Source organism: Nerophis ophidion, linkage group LG02 (assembly GCF_033978795.1).
Source record: "Nerophis ophidion isolate RoL-2023_Sa linkage group LG02, RoL_Noph_v1.0, whole genome shotgun sequence".
NCBI classification, from domain to species: Eukaryota; Metazoa; Chordata; class Actinopteri; order Syngnathiformes; family Syngnathidae; genus Nerophis; species Nerophis ophidion.
Window position 1 is genome coordinate 15622590 of NC_084612.1, and position 23546 is coordinate 15646135.

At 40.7% G+C, this 23546-nt stretch overlaps 1 protein-coding gene across 1 annotated transcript in view; it reads left to right on the plus strand.

The window, feature by feature from the left end:
• igdcc4 (immunoglobulin superfamily, DCC subclass, member 4) overlaps window positions 1-23546 on the plus strand; it is a 232452-nt gene that overhangs the window by 108574 nt on the left and 100332 nt on the right. Inside the window, exon 2 of the mRNA XM_061878024.1 lies at window positions 6267-6581. Within this exon, the coding sequence (XP_061734008.1) occupies window positions 6267-6581 (315 nt within the window). The remainder of the gene's footprint in view (window positions 1-6266; window positions 6582-23546) is intronic.

Sequence of the window (23546 nt, forward strand, 5' to 3'; positions counted from 1 at the left end):
CGCATATTTACACAGTATTCTGGACATCTGCGTTGCTGAATCTTTTGCAATTTGTTCAATTAATAATGGAGACTATAAAGAACAATGCGGTGGGTTGCAGCTGTCTTTAGCACCGAGACACAGCCGGTGTTTCTTTGTTTGTTGTGAAGCAGAGCGGTCAAGCGAACATGTTTTCTCTACGTCAACTAGCATGTTTTTGGATGGGAAAATTGTGATATATGTCTTACCGGAGACATCATTGGATTATTCGTCGTCCTGCAGCAGCTGTCAAAAAAGGCAGCTGTGAGCTTGTCTCCTCGGCTTCTCTCTGAGACACTGCGTGTTCACCGCAGCCATCCGACCTCGACGTATGGCTTTACAATCTTTACAATCTCACTAAAACACTATTAAAACAATAAGCAGATAAGGGATCTTCCAGAATTATCCTAGTAAATGGGTCAAATTACATCTGAAACGCTCAGACTGCCGCCGCCCGGAGCCGTCGCTTTTTTTTTCTAGTCCTTCACTATCAATATCCTAATTCACAAATCTTTCATCCTCGCTCAAATTAATGGGGAAATTGTCGCTTTCTCGGTCCGAATTGCTCTTACTTCTGGTGGCTCCCTTTTAAAAACAATGTGAATATGTGTGGAGCCCTGCAACTCGTGGCGTCACGCGCACATACTTCCGGTAAAGGCAGGGCTTTTTTATTAGCGACCAAAAGTTGCAAACTTTATTGTCGATGTTCTCTACTAAATCCTTTCAGCAAAAATATGGCAATATTGCGAAATGATCAAGTATGACACATAGAATGGACCTGCTATCCTCGTTTAAATAAGAAAATCTCATTTCAGTAGGCCTTTAAGTGGACCGGTTTAATACCTGTGACTAATTCTAAATGATTTTTCATGGGCCTACCTCTTAAAGGTATACTCTCATCCTCGGTAACATTGGTTCTTCACTACCATGGTAATAAAGTGGTACTGGATAATGTGGAAAATATATATTTTTTTATCCAAATATAAAAATCTTTCTTTAGCAGAAAGATTCATTTTCCCTCGGAATAGGCGGTTAAGTTGAATAAAGCATCCAACTCTTCTCAGTTGGACTGGTAGACTCATTGATAGTGATAAAAAAAATAGTAATTTTGCGTGAAAATAATCATTTGATTTCAAGCCCTTTTTCAACGTTTGATTTGCATTTGTGCAGATAATGAAACAGATGTCGGTGCATAATGTGTGAAGAAAAGGAGAGTGAGAGAGAGAGAGAGAATCATGCATTAGAATCAGTAATGATTGAAAATGCAAAGGCTGGGTGCAGCAGTGGATAAACCCAATGACCTGACTGTCTTAGAGTCACACAACAACAGGTTCAAATTCTCATTGGACCTGAGTGGATGAGACATTTTTAAAGCCAATTCCAATGCAGTCCATTTTATACCTGGCTCATCCTAGGCCTGCCTCCTTATGGAAACCAATCACGTCGCAGCCTGTCACAGATATTGAGTCTTCAGCTCCTTTTTATCTCTCATGTCTGTCATTACAACCTTTTATCTAAAGATCCCCCACTTTTCTTTTCTGTCTCTCTCTCTCCTGCTGCCGCCTTGTTTTTCACAAAACTAAATTAAAAAAAAGCACTCCCGCGTTATTTACAAATTAGAGAAATAAAGTCAGCAACTTATGAAGGTCAGAATCGTTGGATATATTACTTCAAAAACAGTAAATTTGAAAAAATGTGAAACAGGGTTGTCCCACCAAAATGCATTTTGATACCTTTCAAATTAAAGGGGACCATAAAAGCTGTCATATTGGCTTTATTTAACATAACATCTTGCAACACATTAAACCAGTGGTTCTCAAATGGGGGTACGAGTACCCCTGGGGGTACTTGAAGGTATGCCAAGGGGTATGTGAGATTTTTTTTAAAATATTTTAAAAATAGCAACAATTCAAAAATCCTTTATAAATATATTTATTGAATAATACTTCAACAATATGAATGTAAGTTCATAAACTGTGAACAGAAATGCAACAATGCAATATTCAGTGTTGACAGCTAGATTTTTTGTGGACATGTTCCATAAATATTGATGTTAAAGATTTCTTTTTTAGTGAAGAAATGTTTAGAATTAAGTTCATGAATCCAGATGGATCTCTATTACAATCCCCAAAGAGGGCACTTTAAGTTGATGATTACTTCTATGTGTAAAAATCTTTATTTATAATTAAATCACTTGTTTATTTTTCAACAAGTTTTTAGTTATTTTTATATCTTTTTTTCCAAATAGTTCAGGAAAGACCACTACAAATGAGCAATATTTTGCACTGTTATATGATTTAATAAATCAGAAACTGATGACATAGTGCTGTATTTTACTTCATCTCTTTTTTTCAACCAAAAATGCTTTGCTCTGATTAGGGGGTACTTGAATTAAAAAAAATGTTCACAGGGGGTACATCACTGAAAAAAGTTGCGAACCACTGCAATAAACATAGGACTCCTATTGCACTCAAAGAACACTTTTCGAAGATTAAAATACTAATTAAAAGGCAAACACACTGGGCGCTCCTTATTGCACTCATGGAACAATTAACAATTTTACGTATTACAAATAGTCTAACATATTCAGGATTCGGTTACAATAGAATAGAAAGCTTTAGGCTTTATGATTTATGGTTGCCATTCTTGGTCTGTGCTTCAAGACAAATAAAATCATGAGTAAATACTAAAAATATTACTACGGCTTAAATCACACACTGCAAAAACTGAAATCTTGGTAAGAATAAATATCTCAAATAAGGGCGATATTTGCTTATTTTCTATCTGATAAGGTAATTATTATCACAAAGCAATTTTTATGTTAGAATGTTTTACTTGTTGTAAGGGTCTTGGTCCTAAATGATCTCAGTAAGATATAACAGCGTGTTGCTAAGATGTTATGACCTATACTAAGTAAAACATGCTTGAAATTAAGAATATCAACTAATGCAAAGCTGTGACATTAACACAAGTATAAAACTACTTTTTTAAAGTAATTTCTTACTTGAAGCATGGCAAAAAAAAAAAAATCATGATGGATATCATTATGTTAAGAAAATGGCACTAGGATTTACTTAATTTAAGAATATTTTTTAACATATTGAACAAAAAGGTCTCATTTTGATTCTACCAAGAAAAGTGCACTTATTATTAGTGAGACTATACTTATTCTAAGGTATTTTTGGGTTCATTGAGGTTAGCTAATTTAACTTGTTTTGGAAAGTCTTGACAAGCCAAATTTTCTTGTTCTATTGGCAGATAATTTTGCTTAGTTCAAGTAAAATACCTCTCATTTTTTAATTTTTTTTATTGCTTTTGAACACTGACTTTTTGCAGTGCACGGGTAAGACATGTAGCAGGTAAAGATAAAACACAAATTGTAGGAATTTGTAACAAAATTCAGTAGGTCACTTGCTCTGTTTATGCTACGTGGGCAGTTTTGAAAGCACTAATAATTGACTACAAATCTAAGGATGTTCACATTCATCCAGGTCATTGTATTGTCAGGGATTTCAATCGATTGCAACTTGACTTTTTGGTTTGTATTAGAAGATGTTTCGTATCTCACCCAAGAAGGCTTCATCAATTCATGCTTTTAGACGTAGATTGTTCCGATCTAGTCTTGCGGCTGGTGCCAAAACTCCAAATATTAATATTCAGCACTTTAGTTTCTACCTGTTGGGTCCGCACATCCGAACAGAGAACGAACGTGGGTTAAAAATAAATGATGCGCGGCGGAGTACTACGGTCCGTTTGGAAAAAATCCTAATAAACTGCCACACTGTTGAGATGACTTTTCCTGCTTTATATACAATTTATTTGCTCTCTGCAGCATTCATTTTTAATTTATTTTCTCACTCCATGCAGAGAATCCATAGCGAGACAGCAAGATGGCACAACCAAACGTGATACCGTTGTGCGGTCCAATGTCCCTCCCATTGCTCTGTGATTGCTTCCTGTTTTGCTAAGACCACAGTCCCAAAAAAATGGTATACACATAACACAATATATATATATATATATATATATATATATATATATATATATATATATATAGGGAAATCTGTGAAACAGGCTTGTAGGGATGATGTAGCCTCTTGTGTTTTTTACTGACCTAACGTCTATATCAGGGGTCTCAGACATGCGGGCCAATTGCGTCCCGCGAGACATTTTTTAGCGGCCCCTTACCTTCAAATGAAAGTTTAATGTAAATGCGGCCCACGAGTTTTATCTGAATGGCGCTTGACATCCTTGTGTTATTTGGGTCCAAAATGGCTCTTTCAACGTTCTGGTTGGCCTACTGCTGCGTTAGTGGAAAAGCGGCAAATGAGTGAAAGCGACAGAAACGTTGCCATGGAGACGAGGGTTTTCTTACGTGCCTGGCTGCAGTCACACCGCAACACCTGTCCGTCAGTAATAACAGTTCCTGATAACCTGGACCATTTCAAACAGTTTTTATAGTTTAATTTGCATTGCCTCACACGATGAACACTGCATATATTTTTATATGACGCCGGATAACACTCCGGGAGCCATCCCTTTTTTGCGCTCGCTATCCAGGTACTTTTTCACGGCCATTATACGTCGACCGCCATGTTGCTGTAGGAAGGAAAAGCAGAACGACACACATTGCGGAAATAACATATTATTCTCCGTGCGTCGGCTAAATACAAATATATTCCACTACACCAAACATGTCTTTTTCAAAGCCTGCAGCGAAGAGAAAGGTTAGTGATGAGCAAAGACAATTCCAGGAAAAGTAAGAGTTGCAACATTTCTTGGTTGAGCACACGGGCACCCCGGCGTGTCTTATTTGCACAGAGAAAGTTGCTGTGCACAAGGAATACAATTTTAAACGTCATTATACAACTAGACATGCTGAAGAGTATGCAACATTTTTTTTCTCGCGGCCCAGCCTCATCCAGACTCTGCATCCATTGGCCCCCAGGTAAATTGAGTTCGAGACCCCTGATGTATATATATATATATATATATATATATATATATATATATATATATATATGAACAGTACGCCAAAAGTTGGGACACACCTTCTTATTCAATGTGTTTTTTTTAGTTTCATGACTATCTACATTGTAGATTGTCACTGAAGGCATCAACACTACGAATGAATACGTGGAGTTATGTACTCAACAAAAAAAGGTGAAAATAATTTAAAACATGTTTTATATTCTAGTTTCTTCAAAATAGCACCCCTTTACTCTGAATAGTGCTTTGCTTACTCTTGGCATTCTCTTGATAAGCTTCGAGAGGTTTTCACTTCAGTTCAGGTGTCAGATTGTTGTCGCCTTCAGTGAAAATCTACAATTTAAATAGTTATGAAAATAAAGAAAACACATTGAAATGAGAAACCTGTGTCCAAACTTTTGGACTGTACTGTATATTATAGCCCTACAAAAAACATATGTTTATTTGCTGTGATGTTGGTAACTAGAAATATTCCGACAATGCAGGGTTTGTATATCAATGTTCGTCTATCTCCATATTGTATACATCAGTTTTCAATGAAGATTTTTGTCAAAATATTACCCCGGTTTGAATACATGCCCTCACCCACTCTTACTTCCAACAATGCCTGACCAGTTTGAACAGGTCATATATTAAAGCAGCAGGTTCGCCCTTGATTGGATTATCTTAATTCCCAATGGGTCAACTTGAAAATCTGTAAACAAATCGCACATCAATCAGGAAAGGATCGTGTTTGACTTCAGAGTTTTGCTACATGCCCACATAGGAAATCATAAATAATATCAGCAACGTCTCATTCCAGTGCAGCTTCTAAAGCACTCTGTGACTCATCTTCCAACACCTCTGGCTCCAGGACTTCCCCACTCTAAATTTAATGTTCTGCTGCTGACATACAAATCCTTCCAAGCTGCTGTGCCCATTTCATTTCCAGCGCTCCTCCGCCCCCTCTTCCTCCACCCTTCTCCGCTGCTGGCCCCACGCCTCAAGAATGCTGCCAACATTATTGACTCCATTGAAGTCCTGCTATAAAATGACAAATTGCCCAATGCTGAAACTGATAGCTAAGAACAACAATAATCGAATCAGTGAGGGGAAAAAAAACGGCGATGTTTGATTTATAGCGGTTTTCAAAGAGTAATAAAGTGGTTCCCTGCAGGGAGTTGTGGCCAAGTTCTCAGGCTGCAAGTCATACCATTAGAACCATTTCAATGAATGGACTTTATTCTAACGTGCATATTGTGTCCAATTGTGCCACACAGATAAGCCTGTTTCCGTGGAGCTGAGCTGTGGGGCAGGACCCAGCCATGTGGTGTTGGAGCCGGAGTCCCGCCTCACGCTGGACTGCAACCTGGGGGCCAGCGACACGCCGTTCAACATCACCTGGTTACGCAACGGCCAACCGCTTCCCCTGGAAGGGAGCGATGCCCTGCAGTATGTCGCCAACCGATCCCTCCTCTTGCTGCCCGCCTCCAAGGATGGGCCGCCTCCCTGGGGTTTGGAGGGGGGTTACAGCTGCGTAAGTGCCAGCGCACATGGAGCCCTGAGCAGCCGGACTGTTAACGTTCTGCTGGCAAGTAAGTAGCCCTGTACTGTGCATGATGGAAGGAAATAATGGCCTCAAACTATCCCAGATATCGCCTTGTATATGCAGCTAGAACACTGCCATTCAGTTTTAAATGTTGCAAATAGGGATGTCCCAATCTTCATTTTTGGTCCCCCATCCCAGTCCAATTTTGTTGCCTCATATCCAATCCTAACTCAAGTCTCACTATGAAGATGTTTCATTGCAAGTAACTATAAACACAATAACACGTTTTAAAAAGTTGTATCTTGTTAAATTTAGAATTCAAAGCTAGTTAGAATTCGCCATTTTAGTCTTTTGTTGAACCCTATAAAGTGTTTATACTGTAAGTATAGTACTTGTTATGGCTGTTTGATTGTAACATGCCAGACATGGCCAATTATTTTAACTGGAGGGCCACATTGGTCGGTAAAAATGTATTTAAATTATATTTCAATCTGAATATAATTATAATTATGTAGAATAGAAAGTACTTTATTGATCCCTGGGGGAAATTCAGCACCACAGTTTGCTCACAATAAATAATAAAAACTTAGGGTTTTTTTTTTTATGTGAATAATATAAATACAGTCTATTATACAGCATTATTCACATGTGAATAATATAAATACAGTTTTACAGTATTATAATATTAATAATTTATATATAATGCTTATATATACTGTATATATATATGTATATATATACATATATATATATATATATATATATATATATATATATATATATATATATATATATATGTGTATGTATATATATATATATATATATATATGTGTATGTATGTAGTTTGGACACACCTCATTCAAAGTGTTTTTTTTTTTCATTACTTTTTACGGCAACCGTTTAGTATGGGGAATACAATTTCACCGATAATTAATTTGTCATTATTACGTACTTATTAATGCCTTAATCTGCATGACCTTATTATACAACTTGTAAGTCATTACCTAAGAATGTTCCCTTAATAACCTCAGAATGATTGCTTATTAGTAACCCTAACCCTTATATGTTCCCCTAGTGTCCAAATAACTCTAAATTAAGTGTGTTACATTAATAAGCTACTAATTAATGGATAATATGTTCCTCATACAAAAGTGATATCCTACTTAAATTGTAGATTGTCCATACAAAAGTGTTATCCTATATACATTGTAGATTGTCACTAAAGGCATCACAACTATGAATGAACCCACGTGGAGTTATGTACTCCGCAAAAAAGGTCTAAAAACTGAAAATATGTTTTATATGCTGGTTTCTTCAAAATAGCCACCCTTTGCTCTGATTATTGCTTTGCACACTCTTGGTATTATCTCGATGAGCTTCAAGAGGTAGTCACCTGAAATAGTTTTCACTTCATAGGTGTGCCTTATCAGGGTTGATTAGTGGAATGTCTTGCTTTATCAATGGGTTTGGGACCATCAGTTGTGTTGTGATTGAGAAGGTGTGTCCAAACTTTTGGCCTGTACTGTATGTGTGTATATATATATATATATATATATATATATATATATATATATATATGTATATGTGTGTGTGTGTGTGGGGGAAAAATCACAAGACTACTTCATCTTTACAGAACTGTTTCATGAGAGGTTCCCTCAATCACCAGGAGATTTTAATGGAAGCATTCACATACAATGGTTTATATAGGGCACAGAGTGGGTGGGTACAGGCAGGCGTAGGGGCATGGTGATTGGCTCATGTGTTACCTAGGAGGTATTTCCGTCTGTGACGGCATGTTGATATGTTTTCACTGCGCTTGTTGAGGGATGACAGGTTTGGATGATATATAATAAACGGTTTCTCTTTTAAGCATAGGTTGCATCTTTTATTACCACTGTTGTAAGGTGTGCTGGATGCAAGAATTTGCCATGTTACTGAATATTCAACATTATTGTCTTTGAGGTTCCAAATGTGGTTGCTGAGTTCTGTAGAATTCCGCAAGGTCTGGTTTCTAAAGGAGGCCTTGTGATTAGTCCATCTGACTTCAAACGCTCCTTCGGTTAATCCTACGTACGTGTCGGATGTGTTAATGTCCTCGCGTGTTACCTTTGCTTGGTAAACGAGTAACACGCAAGGACATTAGCACATCCGACACGTACGTACAGGACCAAAGTTTGGACACACCTTCTCATTCAATGTGTTATACATGCATATATATATATATATATATATATATATATATATGAAGAACTTGTTCAATTTGAATGCATGCAGGAAAAAGAATATAGATAGAATAATTACAATTCACTATATTTTGCTTTTCATGTCAATGTGTACGTCAAACCTGGACCTGTCATATAATGTGCCACATATTAATGACAACTGGCACTTTGCACAATATGAATAAACAGAATGCCTCCAGGTGTCACTCAATGTACATTTTTAAATACATTTAGGGCACACGGAGAGAGACAGTAATTTATTTTTAATGATCCCTTTTGTTTCCAGCTCTTCAGAGGTGTTCTTTATTGACTCATTAGCATTGTGTAAAATGACACCGTGCCCTCTGAGGATGCCCACGCTTTTGTCAGCTGCCAAATGCCTATTTATAAGGAGCTCTTGTTTTGGGGACAATAAGGTGGGTGGAGGTGGGGTGGGGGCTATATGAATAGTGAGGAGGCGGATGGAGGCCGCCGAGTAGTCATGGTGAAGGGAAAGGTTTCCGAGACCATTAAAGCTGACCTTCAGTTTGCGTGTTTGTGAATCAAATCAGCAGTTCTGCGGGAGAGCGATTTGATCAGCGCGGCGAGAGGTCCTCGCCGAGGTGCTTTAACGTTGATATTGAGTGGATGTTCTCCTCCGCAGCTGCCAGCGCAGGGAAAAAAACACATCTCTGATCACACCTGTGATAACATATTAAGAAAAGCCACCTGCTTTCGAGTCGCCTCCCTTGTTCCCCAGCGATACCATGCACAGGAATGCGAGGTTGCATGCTTAGAGACAGATGCCGCTTTGGCTAGGAATTTTTGTTGGAAATAGGTTTTGCTTTCTGGAATTTGTAAGTGCAACACAGCACATACCCTCGTATAAATTAAAATACTTAAAAAAATAAACAGCTCTTGGCATTTTTTGACCTGTTTAACCTCTCTCAATACAGGTGCCCCAAAGATGAATATCAATATCGTTCCAGATATTGTTTCCGATGTTCAAGTTTGTTTTCATTATAGTAGCAATGTAGTTTTTACAAGATTTAAGACCTTCAGCATATCCATATGTGGAATTAAATTATGAAATGGGTTAACAGAAAGGGAATCAAACAAAGCACCAATATGATTCACTCTAAAAGACTGCTCAAACTACAAGTCTTCACACAGAAGAACTATGACGAACATGTTGAGCCTTTTTTTTAATGAGATAATGATTATTTATGCATTTAATATTTGTTTACTTACTTGTGGTGTATTTATTTATGTAATTATTAATTATTTATTCATTGTTATGTTACAAACAGAACGGGGACATTGGATAAAAATGTTATAATATAAAAAGGGGTTAAACAAACTCTGCTTCTTCCTACTCCTTTTCGGACGTGCTGTAATGAAACAACTGGAAATATGTTGTATCGTATGCATGTTGGAAATAAACTGAAACTGAACTGAACTAACACAGTTTGGGAGGTGACTTAGCTGGTCCAACAATAATATAGAGTAGGGATTACTAATAGAACACACACTAGAAATAGAAACATTGCAAATAAAATAATACATACAGTGTAAGAATAGAAAATTATATAAACATATAAAATGGATTTTGCAAAAAATTAAGTCCTTAAATGGCATTGAAAAGGATTACATTTTGATAATACAATTCTGTCTTTTGTAAGCTTTTGACTGTATTGAAATAACTATATGCAGTGGGACTTGGGCATTATTACATTTATTTTAAGGGGCATTAAAAAGCATTAAAGGCCTACTGAAATGAGATTTTCTGATTTAAACGGGGATAGCAGGTCCCTTCTATGTGTCATACTTGATCATTTCGCCATATTGCCATATTTTTGCTGAAAGGATTTAGTAGAGAAAATTGACGATAAAGTTCGCCACTTTCGGTACTTCCTGAAAAAGCCTTGCCTTTACCGGAAGTCGCAGATGATGACGTCACATGTTGATGGCTCCTCATATATTCACATTGATTTTAATGGGAGTCTCCAAAAAAAAACCGTTATTTGGACCGAGAAAACGACAATTTCCCCATTAATTTGAGCCAGGATGAAAGATTCGTGTTTGAGGATATTGATAACGACTGACTAGGAAAAAAAAAAAAAACGAGTTAAAAAAAAAAAAAAACGCGATAGCATTGGGACGTATTCCGATGTTTTTAAACACATTTACTAGGATAATTCTGGGAAATCCCTTATCTTTCTATAGTGTTGCTAGTGTTTTAGTGCGTTTAATAGTACCTGATAGTCGGAAGGGTGTCTCCACGGCCGGGTGTTGACGCGCAGTGTCTCAGGGGAGTCGACGGCAGCTATGGACGGCACAAGCTCAGCTTTTCTCCAGTAAGAACTGACTTTTTAACCACAATTTTCTCACCGAAACCTGCTGGTTGACATTCGGTCTGGATTCATGTGATCCATAGTAAATTTTCACCTCCGGGAATTTTAAACAAGTAATCACCAAGTGTTTGTGTGGCTAAAGGCTAAAGCTTCCCAACTCCATCTTTCTACTGTGACTCCTCCAATATTAATTGAACAAATTGCAAAAGATTCAGCGACACAGATGTCCAAAATACTGTGTAATTATGCGATTAAAGCAGACGACATTTACCTGTATGTGCGTAGCGCTCACACTTCCTAAAACCCCGTGACGTCACGCGTACACGCCATCATTACACAACGTTTTCAAGACGAAACTCCCGGGAAATTTTAAATTGTAATTTAGTAAACTAAAAAAGCCTTATTGGCATGTGTTGCAATGTTAATATTTCATCATTGATATATAAACTATCAGACTGCGTGGTCGGTAGTAGTGGGTTTCAGTAGGCCTTTAAGTTAGACTGCAGGAACCCTGACATATTAAAAAATGATTATGTAATATCAAGGTAGTATTACTAGAACGCACACTTAAATAAACATTTTTTTTAGATAATATAAAAAAAGGAAACTGATGAAAATATATTATAATATCAGTTTAAGACAAATTAATTCCACAAATGTATATAATTACATAATATACAATTACATTATAATAAAATGTATATACATAGTTTTTGGGTGTATTATTGATATTAATTAAAATATATTTGCATTGCAGTACAAACGTCTGAAAATAATATTGTTGTCCTATATTCGGGGTCGAAAGATCTGTACATGCAAACCTTCCCGAGCCAAAAAGAGTTAAAAATCTATTTTTGCAATAGCGCGGGAGAGTGGCCGTGCCAGCAACCTGAGGGTTCCTGGATCAACCCCTGCCTTTTACCAACGTCCATTGTGTCCTTCAGCAAGACACTTCACCCTTGCTCCTGATAGGTCATGGTTAGTGCCTTGCATGGCAGCTAGAGAAGTATAACCCATTTACCAGTATTCTGATTGAACACTAACCTAAAAACAACAGCACTGGAACGAGCATAATATGACATGAAGAGAATATGAATATTTTCAGATATTTAGGCTAAGTAAATAAAAAAAATATTTTATCTTTAATTATGATTAGAGATGTCCGATATTATCGGCCGATTAAATTCTATAAAATGTAATACCGGAAATTATCGGTTTCAAAATATTAGGTATCGGTTTCAAAAAGTAAAATTTATGACTCTTTAAAATGCTGCTGTGTACACGGACGTAGGGAGAAGTATAGAGCGCCAATAAAAAGGCACTTCCTTTGAATGCCGGGCCAGTCACATAATATCTACGGATTTTCACACACACAAGTGAATGCAATTCATACTAGGTCAACAGCCATACAGGTCACACTGAGTGATGGTGGCCGTATAAACAACTTTAACACTGTTACAAATATGCGCCACACTGTGAACACACACCAAACAAGAATGACAAACACATTTCGGGTGTCAGGTTTGTACCTGACAGTTTGGTCAAGTTTTAGTTTTTCCTCTGTGTTTGTCTTATTTCCTGTCAGCGCTCTTATTTTGTCTTGATTTCCTACTGTAATCCCTGAGTGTTTTTGCCCTCAGCTGTGGCTGATTGGCACAGGGCCACACCTGGCGTCAATCAGCCAGTTGCTATTTAGACTTGCTTGTTCCTCCACTCTGGGCTGGATAATTGTCACCACTACCTGTCAATGTCATTATTACTTATCGTTGTAGCTGTGTCTACTTCTGTTCACTCTGTTCATGCCATAGTTCCTTTGTGTCACAGTAAGTGTTTTTGTTTGTAGTCCACAGTTAGCCTTTGTGCTAGTTTCTGTTCCTAGCCAACTTTGTTCTCAGCCTTGTGCGCACCTTTAGTTTGTTGTTGTTTTAGTACTAAATTAAATAATGTTTTCTTATTCAATGTCTGCCTCATTCTCTGCATCTTGGGGTTCTTCACAAACTCCATGCATCCATTTTCTACCGATTATTTCCTTTTGGGGTCGCTGGCGCCTATCCCAGCTACAATCGGGCGGAAGGCGGCGTACACCCTGGACAAGTCGCCACCTCATCGCAGGGCCAACACAGATAGACAGACAACATTCACACTCACATTCACACACTAGGGCCAATTTAGTGTTGCCAATCAACCTATCCCCAGGTGCATGTCTTTGGAAGTGGGATGAAGCCGGACTACATGGAGGGAACCCACGCATTCACGGGGAGAACATGCAAACTCCACACAGAAAGATCCCGAGCCTGGGATTGAACCCAAGACTGCAGGACCTTCGTATTGTGAGGCAGACCCACTAACCCCTCTGCCACTGTGAAACCCCATCACAAACTCATTCTGACAGAATAATCCAGCCTAACACGAACCTCACAGAGATTTCCTTGGCGGAGAGGCTTAACAAAGCGCAATCATTTATGGCTAATTTAAAGAAAAGTTTGGCCGCTCGCACTCCCACTCACCCCTGTCGTCTGTGGGCCTATCTGGGGAGGACGTCTGGGATCCGAGTAGCTGTGCAGCTGAGGAAGCACAGCTACTCCCGCAAGTGGGTCTGCAACCTACGGCGCCATCATCTCCAGTGGGTCTGCAACCTACGGCGCCATCATCTCCAGTGGGTCTGCAACCTACGGCGCCATCATCTCCGGTGGGCCAGCAGACGCCACCTTGCACTCCAGTGGGCCAGCAGACGCCACCACGCACTCCGGTGGGCCAGCAGCAGGGGGTGCCACCACCATCCTCTCCGGTGGGCCAGCAGCAGGGGGCGCCACCACTATCCCGTTCGGTGGACCAGCAGGGGTAGCCACCATCCTGTCCGGGTGGACCCGCAGGGGTCGCCACCACCATCCTTTCCGGTGGGCTAGCAGGGGTCACCAACACTATCCTGTCCGGTGGGCCAGCAGGGGTCGCCACCACCATCCTGTCCGGTGGGCCAGCAGGGGTCGCCGCCACCATCTTGTCCGGTGGGCCAGCAGGGGTCGCCACCACCATCTTGTCCGGTGGGCCAGCAGGGGTCGCCACCACCATCTTGTCCGGTGGGCCAGCAGGGGTCACCAACGTCCTGTCCGGTGGGCCACCATACGCTTGTCGGCCACAGATGTGGTCATTTCACAGGCGACCGCCTCGCTAATTGTGGCGGCGTTCAACTTGCCGTCGCCACCTGACTCTTTCCCGCTGGTTGCGGGGACACCTGGCCTGGCAGCCAACCGCCTTGTCCTCCCTCCACCCTCCCTTGACTTTGGACTTTTTTTTGGGGGGGTTGGGGAGGGGTTGCTTTTCTAGTACATCTGGTATCCGTTATGTGAAGGGGGGCCTACTGTCAGGTTTGTACCTGACAGTTTGGTCAAGTTCTAGTTTTTCTTCTCTGTTTGTCTTATTTCCTGTCAGCGCTCTTATTTTGTCTTTATTTCCTGCTGTAATCCCTAAATGTTTTTCCCCTCAGCTGTGGCTGATTGGCACGGGGCCACACCTGGTGTCAATCAGCCAGTTGCTATTTAGACCTGCTTGTTCCTCCACTCTGGGCTGGATTATTGTCACCACTACCTGTCATCGTCATTATTACTTATCGTTGTAGATTTGTCTACTTCTGTTCACTCTGTTCATGCCATAGTTGCTTCGTGTCACAGTAAGTGTTTTTGTTCATAACCAAGTTTGTTATCCGCCTCGTGCGCGCCTTTTGTTTGAACAATTTTGTTTGTTTTTTTTGTGTTAAATCATGTTTTCCTTTACAATGCCTGCCGCCTTCTCTGCATCTTGGGGTTCGTCACAAACATAATCTGACATCGGGACGACATCCGCACCGTAACACAACACAAACACAACAGGACCAATACCCAGAACCCCTTTGCAGCACTAAGTCTTCCGGGACGCTACAAAATACACCCCCCGCTAAAAAATAACTGTTTGAATTGGTCCAGGTTATCGGGGACTGTCATTACTAACGGGCAAGTGTCACGTTGTGACTGCAGCTAGGCGCGTAAGAAAACCCTCGTCTCCATGGCAACGTCTCTGTTGCTTTCACTCATTTGCCGCTTTTCCACTATCGCAGGAGTAGGCAACCCCAGAACCTTAAAAGATCCATTTTGGACGCACATAACAAAAATTGCCTCGGTCTGGAGCCAACGGGAGGGATGGGGGGGGGCTCGCCGTGGAGTTTTACAGTTACGGATGGTGTGGTGCAGTGGAAGAGTGGCAGTGCCCAACCCGAGGGTCCCTGGTTCAATCCCCACCTAGTACCAACCTCGTCACGTCCGTTGTGTCCTGAGTAAAACACTTCACCCTTGCTCCTGATGGGTGCTGGTTAGCTCCTTGAATGGCAGCTCCCTCCATCAGTGTGTGAATGTGTGTGTGAATGGGTAAATGTGGAAGTAGTGTCAAAGCGCTTTGAGGACCTTGAAGGTAGAAAAGCGTTATACAAGTACAACCCATCCATCCATCCATCCATCCATCATCTTCCGCTTATTCGAGGTTGGGTCACGGGGGCAGCAGCCTAAGCAGGTAAGCCTTGACTTCCCTCTCCCCATCCAATTCGTCTAACACTTGCCGGGGGATATAGAGGCGTCCACCGGCCAGCCGGGAGACATAGTCTTCCCAACGTGTCCTGGGTCTTCCCCGTGGCCTCCTACCGGTTGGACGTGCCCTAAACACCCCCCAAGGGAGGCGTTCGGGTGGCATCCTGACCAGATGCCCGAACCACCTCATCTGGCTCCTCTAGATGTGGAGGAGCAGCGGCTTTACTTTGAGTTCCTGCCGGATGGCAGAGCTTCTCACCCTATCTCTAAGGGAGAGCCCCGCCACCCGGCGGAGGAAACTCATTTCGGCCGCTTGAACCCGTGATCTTATCCTTTCGGTCATGACCCAAAGCTCATGACCATAGGCGAGGATGGGAACGTAGATCGACCGGTAAACTGAGAGCTTTGCCTTCCGGCTCAGCTCCTTCTTCACCACAACGGATCGATACAACGTCCGCATTACTGAAGACGCCGCACCGATCCGCCTGCCGATCTCACAATCCACTCTTCCCCCACTCGTGAACAAGACTCCTAGGTACTTGAACTCCTCCACTTGGGGCAGGGTCTCCTCCCCAACCCAGAGATGGCACTCCACCCTTTTATCATTTACGTTAGCACAATTAGCCCGGAACATCATGACTGTCGGAGTATCGGCGCTGGGGTTCAGTGCACCACAGTTTTGTATTGTCACTCGGTCTTTCGGAAGTGCTTCGGAAGCTACCGGGCCGCTCGACTCCTCAGGGAGCGAGAGAGACCCACACACACAGCAAGAGAGGGAGAGCGGGCAGGCGGGCAAGCGAGGGAGGGAAGGTGGTAGGAAGAGCGCGAGCGGGTCTGGTGTAAAAGCGGCAACACTTTTCTCTGCTTGCATCATGCAAGTGACGTCAATGTTTGGCCCAAAAGAGCCACATACCAAACCGTGATTGTTAGATTCCTTCAGCTCGGCACACAACGCCGTCAAGCGCCATTCATATAAAACTTGCGGGCCGCACTAAAATGAAACTTTCATATTAAGGTGGGGGCCACTGATGTAAGGAGATTGTGGGATTAAAGATGACAGGTAGTGGACAGGATACCATGAATTGATTAACGTGGACCCCGACTTAAACAAGTTGAAAAACTTATTCGGGTGTTACCATTTAGTGGTCAATTGTACGGAATATGTACTGAACTGTGCAATCTACTAATAAAAGTATCAATCAATCAATCAATCATACATTGATATGTTCACCTTTATGAGGTTGCTTTGTATATGTTGTAGGGATTAAAATAAAGTCATTGATGATGGGTAGTGACAATGTGACTGTCACTAAAAGAGGTCATCCTGCAGATGGCTTGCACAAGAGGAGGGACACTGTTATCTGATATGCAATGGGGCCAAAGACTGGGGTAAAGTCAAGGGAAGTCATATCACATCAAGCGCCGGCCTGTATGACTATCAAAAAAAAAAACTATTTGCTGATCAATGACATTCTGGGAGAGGGTTGGAAACAACTCTTTGATAGAGGTGAGGCGGAAAGGTCAGCAAGTGGCCATTGTCTCATCACAGTGTCCTCTGTGGACACCCACTGGCCTCTTGGCATTGATGTCAGCTGATGTGGCTTCTCGCTGATCAGCTGTTCTTCAACTCAAACACACTGACGCCCACTTTTTTCTTTTTTTTTTCTTTTTTTTGCGGCGGCAGTGATACGGTCGGTGTGTTTACATGATGCTGTAACAGCAGTATGTCGGACTTTTAATCATCAACTTGTCCTGTCGAGCTTGCCAAAAGGGAAAAATCAATGTCCATTTTCTAAAGAGTTTTTTTTTTTTTTTTTTTTTTAACAGATTTGGCAGCAGTTATGACAAATCTGACTTAAACTACATATTAAAACCATGGCTGGGTGACTTCTAATTTATGGCCACAGCAATAAGAGCATGACAATATGTCTTTTATAGTCATACAATGTCTGATTTCTTTGAATTACACCAAATATTTTTTTTTGTGCAGCTTTCAACTGAATTACTTAATTGTTTGTTTTTTTGTACACAAAGGCTGCTAATGGTTTTAAAGTGTTTTATTAGGGTTATTAACAATGAATATAGGATAGGATAGGTCTTTATTGTCATTGCACAGTACAACGAAACTTTGTTTTCAGCACAAACCTGTTCAAGATTAGACAAACAAACAGTGTACAGGGTTACAGAACAAGAACGTGATGGGTCGCCATAGGGCGCCCCGTAAAAGATGGGAAAAAGGTAAACGCAAAGGAAGGTTGAGTAAAAAAATACAATCCAGACTGGGCTCCTAAGGGGGCCCAGTCTGGAGTGGGAAAAAATCCTCCATAGCAAAGCACATATACATATTACAACATGCATCTCGAGATATCTAGCAACAGAAGCAAGGTATTTCAAGGTCATGGTGCAGCTCTCAGGCGCTGGCCATCCATTCATCACCCCTATGGGATTTGCCTCGAGGGCGTTGGGTTTGGGGGGATGGGGTGTGTATGTGTGGCTTATATTTTTGTGGATGTGTGTGTGTGTGTGTGTAAGCCCGTAGTGTGCCTCTGTTACGCGGCCTTGATGTATTGCAGTCGCTAGTCCACAGTCAACAACAACAGGTGTGTGTCCATGAGAGACAAGAAGGGAGTTTGTGTCTTCGCTGTGCTGTCCTTCGGGAGAGTCTCAAAGCCAGGGAAGCAATCCAAGTTAGAATGATTTTTTTTTTCATGCGAGTGAAAATAAAATTTGCTTTTCACTCTAAATTGTCTAAGACTGGTCCTCAAAACCTGCGGGGTAGACAGTCCGATATAATCCACAGTTCTTCCCGCATCCTCCAATCATTTGGGGCAGCTTTGGGGTACTTTGAAGACTGCCACCAACTTCCAATTTGTCGACAAACCAGAGCAACGCTTACTCCAATCAGCAGATGTCCTGTTGTCATAATTCCGAATGGGTGGACATCTTCACGTCCTCGACAGAAAAGGGTCGCCAGGCACGCGGCCCTCCTTCTTCTCCCAAGAGTCCGTCGTGTGTCCAGCAACAACCGCTTCGTCACGACAGCAGGTTCCCCCAAACGCAAGATCTTGTCAATTTTGTTGAGGCCAGTTAAAAAGATCTAATATTTAGATTTGGAGAGCAGTGCAAAAAGAGGCAACAAGAAAGTTAAGACAAGACAAAATAAAGAAGCAAGCAGGAGAGATAAGGGAGAGGAAAGGGGAGCGTCCATCCTCGATGAGTGCCAGAGAGAAAAGGTTGCACACTGCAAATTTGTTGCCACTCTCCAAGATTTAAAATTGTATTATTCAAAAGGTCCCTAGTTTTGAGAGTTATTTACTTATTTTTAGTCATTAAGTTCACATTAGGGTTATACGGTATACCGGTATTAGTATAGTACCGCGGTACTAATGAATCATTTTGCGCTACTATATCGCTTCTGAAATGTACCGGTCCGTCACCGCCCAAAATGTAAAAAAAATGTAAACAAATACCATGAGTGGATCGACACCTAGCATTCTCTGTAATAATATCAAGTACAGGCGCGTATCTAGTCGATACTACTATGATTACATCAATATTTTTGGGCATCACAACATCTTTCTTTTAAAAAAAATGTATATCATGTTTTTAAACTCAGAAAATATTTCCCTGGACACATGAGGACTTTGAATATGACCAATGTATGACCCTGTAACGACTTGGTATCGGATTGATACCCAAATTTGTGGTAGCATCCAAAACTAATGTAAAGTACCAAACAACAGAAGAATCAATGATGATTACATGTTAACAGAAGTCTGAATAGAACATGTTAAAAGAGAAAGTAAGCGGATATTAACAGTAAATGAACAAGTAGATTAATAATTCATTTTCTACCACTTGTCCTTAATAATTTTGACAAAATAATACAGTGTAAAATGACACAATATGTTACTGCATATGCCAGCAGACTAATTAGAAGCGTTTTTTTGTTTACTTACTACTAAAAGACAAGTTTTCTAGCATTTTCACTATTTTATTTAAGGACTTAACTGCAATAAGAAACATATGTTTAATGTACCCTAAAATGTTTTGTTAATACAAAACCAATCATTAAATTTTTTTGTGGTACCCTTTATTTAGAAAAGTATCGAAATAATTGTAGTACCTGTACCAAAATATTGGTTTGGTTACAACACTAGTTCATGTCATAATCTTAATTTTAGCATCAATAATTATATTTTGTCCATTCTAGTTAGAAAACTTTAAAGAACATAACTATTCAAATAAGATATTTTGGTTTTCCCCACGTAATAGATGCATAATTTACGATTTACAAGTTTAATATGCTTGTTATCTGTATGAAATACTTAAAAGTCCTGCTAATTTCTTAATAAAAAAATCTTAATTCGGGATGTATTATCAAGTAAAATTATCTAGTTGCATGGACAGATGATTTCACTAGTTTTGAGTATTTTTCCCCCCCAAATCTCGTTTTTGTATCCATATTTTGTCAGTTATTTTATTTTTTTGCAGTGCCTGTTGGAGGGGTCAAAGGTAATAGGGACAAACAGTGCTCTCTGTTGCCCCCTGGTGCCCAAACCAAGCAAGAAGCCCCCCGCCCTCCCTTGCGTGTGAAAGTGTGAAGTTGTGAATATTGGGGCGCTGCCAACAAATTCCAGCTAAAGAGAAGAAGAAGTTACAATCTCGCCACGCATGATTAGATCCCTCTGTTTGTCCTCGGTGAAGTAGGAGGACATTTAACTGTTTAACTGTCTTAAAAGACAAATTAGATTCCCTTGTGTTTTGCAAAGAATAAAATGTAGAATTATGGTAGCGGATTTCAACCATGTCGTGTTTGATTGTTAGTTTATTTGCCAAAGACCGTGCACAGAAAACATTAGACACAAGGTGAAGATGCTGTGTACCAGGTTATATTGTTCTTGCTGATTTCTATCTTTAGTCCCTGCGAGCAAAATAAATTCACACTCCACAATAACACATTAAAACATCAATGCTGACACACTTAGGGCCTGATCTACTTAGATCCAAATACCACACGCTAAACACGTGTGCAAACGTGTGTGTGAGCTACTACACTGCAAAAAGTCAGTGTTCATAAATTAGACGAAGTGGCTGGGGAGAGGGAAGTCTGGGCTTCCCTGTTTAGGCTGCTGCCCCCGCGACCCAACCTCAGATAAGCGGAATAAGATGGATGGATGGACAAGTGTGTCCGTCTCCAATATTGTCCACACCTGTCTCCATCTAAACACAGCAGTGCACTCTTAAACGCAGCGAGGGAAAACAACGTTTTACCAAGCGCTTGGCTCCGTTTACTCCGAGGGGAAATCTCCCAAGCAAAGTCTGTGTAGCTTGTCCGCCTTGATTATCAAGCCAAACGACACTCGAGCGCATGCGCCTGACTTTGTGTTGCAGAAAATGCATTAATAAATGACCGGTTTTCGGTAGTTAAAACATTAGACGGTATTGCTAACCCTCGGGAATTTTATCGCAGATGATCATTATTCCATTTATCCCTCGTTCATTAACTAGTAAAAAGTCAAAGTTGGTTACGGCATGTTCTTGCCGCTGATGTTGGTCAATTTTGTAGGGCATCACGGCAAATGACGAGGGCGGTCGTGGCTTTTGTCGCAGTTGCTGGGGTTAAATTCAAGCCCTGTACATTCCTCTATAACATTTATAAACAACTGTGACAGATTTCTATTTTACTTGAAAGAAAAAATATATTTTTTTAATAATCAATCTACCAAAGTATTTAATGAAGTCAAATACAAATAAGGCAACAAGAAAAGTATGCCACACATTTCTTTACTAAAGTAGATATGGACATCGACATCAGCAATAAGATGAAAAAAAAAAAAAACATTTAGATTTTTTTTAATCAATTAAGAATCGTTACAAAAAAGAATCATGATTCATTTGGAAATATATATTTTTTGAAAACCCTACTATTCAGTGTTAATATTTGAGTGAGCCCCAGGCCCTTTTGTTTTGGTAAAGTTGGGCCCCGGGGGGTCAAAAAGGTTAAGAACCCCTGAAATGATCTGCTAAGTCAGGGGTAGGGAACCTTTTTGGCTGAGAGAGCCATGAAAGCTAAATATTTTAAAATGTACATCCGTAAGAGCCATATAATATTTCCATCCATCTATCCATTTTCTACCGCTTATTCCCTTAGGGCACGGGTGTCAAACTCAAATACAGAGTGGGCCAAAATTTAAAACTGAACAAAGCCGCGGGCCAAGGTTGAACAAATTAACCTTTTAATAGGGACCCAAACAACTTCTGCATTGGACATTGAACAAGCAAGGCTTATATTCAGTAACTTTATAGTGACATGCAAAATCGAGTTTCAAATAATAACAATAATAATTAAAAAATATCAATGGCATATCAGATAAAATTTAAATACAAATTTAATGCCTCTTTTCTATTTGCAGCCTTCTGAGGTAAATATCAAAATATATTGTAGCGTCTTGAAAGAGTTAGTGCTGCAAGGGGTTCTGGGTAATTGTTCTGTTGGGTTTATGTTTTGTTACAGTGTAGATGTTCTCCCGAAATGTGTTTGTCATTCTTGTTTGGTGTGAGTTCACAGTGTGGCGCATATTTGTAACAGTGTTAAAATTATTTATACAGCCACCCTCAGTGTGACCTGTATGGCTGTTGACCAAGTATGCCTTGCATTCACTTATGTGTGTAATAGCCGCATATATTATGCGAGTGGGCCTGCACGCTGTTTGTATGTGTCACACCTATGGATCTTGTTTTGTCATGTTATGTTTTTGTTTTTGGACTCTTGTTTCCCGTTTTACACTTCCTGGTTTTGTTTATCCACAGTAACCCATTAGTTTCCACCTGGTCTCCAAGTCACGCCCAGCACTCAGTCCCACACCTGTTTCTAATCATCATAGCTGCTATTTATATCATTCTGTTTCTGTCCTCGTCCTGGGAACTTTGCTATTTGCATTCTGCTTCATGCCTTCACGCACCTTCAATTACCTTGCAATCCATGCCCCTTGTACCTGTCACAGTAAGTTTTTTTTTGTGTTAGTTATTCATAGTTTTGACACAGTGCAAGTTTAAGTTAGTTCATTGTCTTTCATGCCATCGAGCAGTTGTTTTGTTTTCCTGATTGTATTTTTGTAGCCAAGTTTTATACCTCTTTGTGAGCGCCCTTAGTTTGTTTATTTTTGTATTTAGAATTCCAAATAAACATGTACCTTAATTCACGCCTGGCTCGTCCTGTAATCCCGCTGCGTCGAAGGAGCACACTCAATCCATGTCCAAGCATGACAGAAAGTTCCCAGCAGAAAAACTCCTTCGCAGATGATAATTTGGACGAGGCTTCGTTGGCGGTGCTGCGCGCTATGGAGGAGGAAACGCTCCGCTATTCCTCCATGGTGCTCAAAGAGATGATGTGGGGGCCAAATGGCAAATTGGTGCCAATAAAATCCATTTGGTCCGAAGATGACGCCATGCCGTCTTCCTGAAGCGTCACCCTCGACGAAGGACGTTGGGGAAGGCTTCCAGGTGCGGAAAGGAAGCGTCACGCCAGCAAGCTCCTCCCACTCAGGGCGGAAGTGGACCGCGAGCTGCCCGGACTCTCCACGACAACATCACGCCACCGTCAACACACATCACAGATCAGGAAGATTTTTTTTTCAGGACTTTCACAGTTAATCACCCACCTCCAACAGAAGACTCAGACCCCATAACAATGATTAATTATTACAAAAAATGATTTTGCACAACAGATCACAGCAATCACAGCCATCCAAAGTTCATGCCACGCCCCCCAGGACTCAAGCCCCCACCCCAAGCCACAATATTTTTTTGCAGATAATCAAACAAAGACAATACAAAGACAATATGGACAATTTAAAGGGGAAGACTCTGCCCTCCTCCTCACCTCCCTACGCCCACCCCA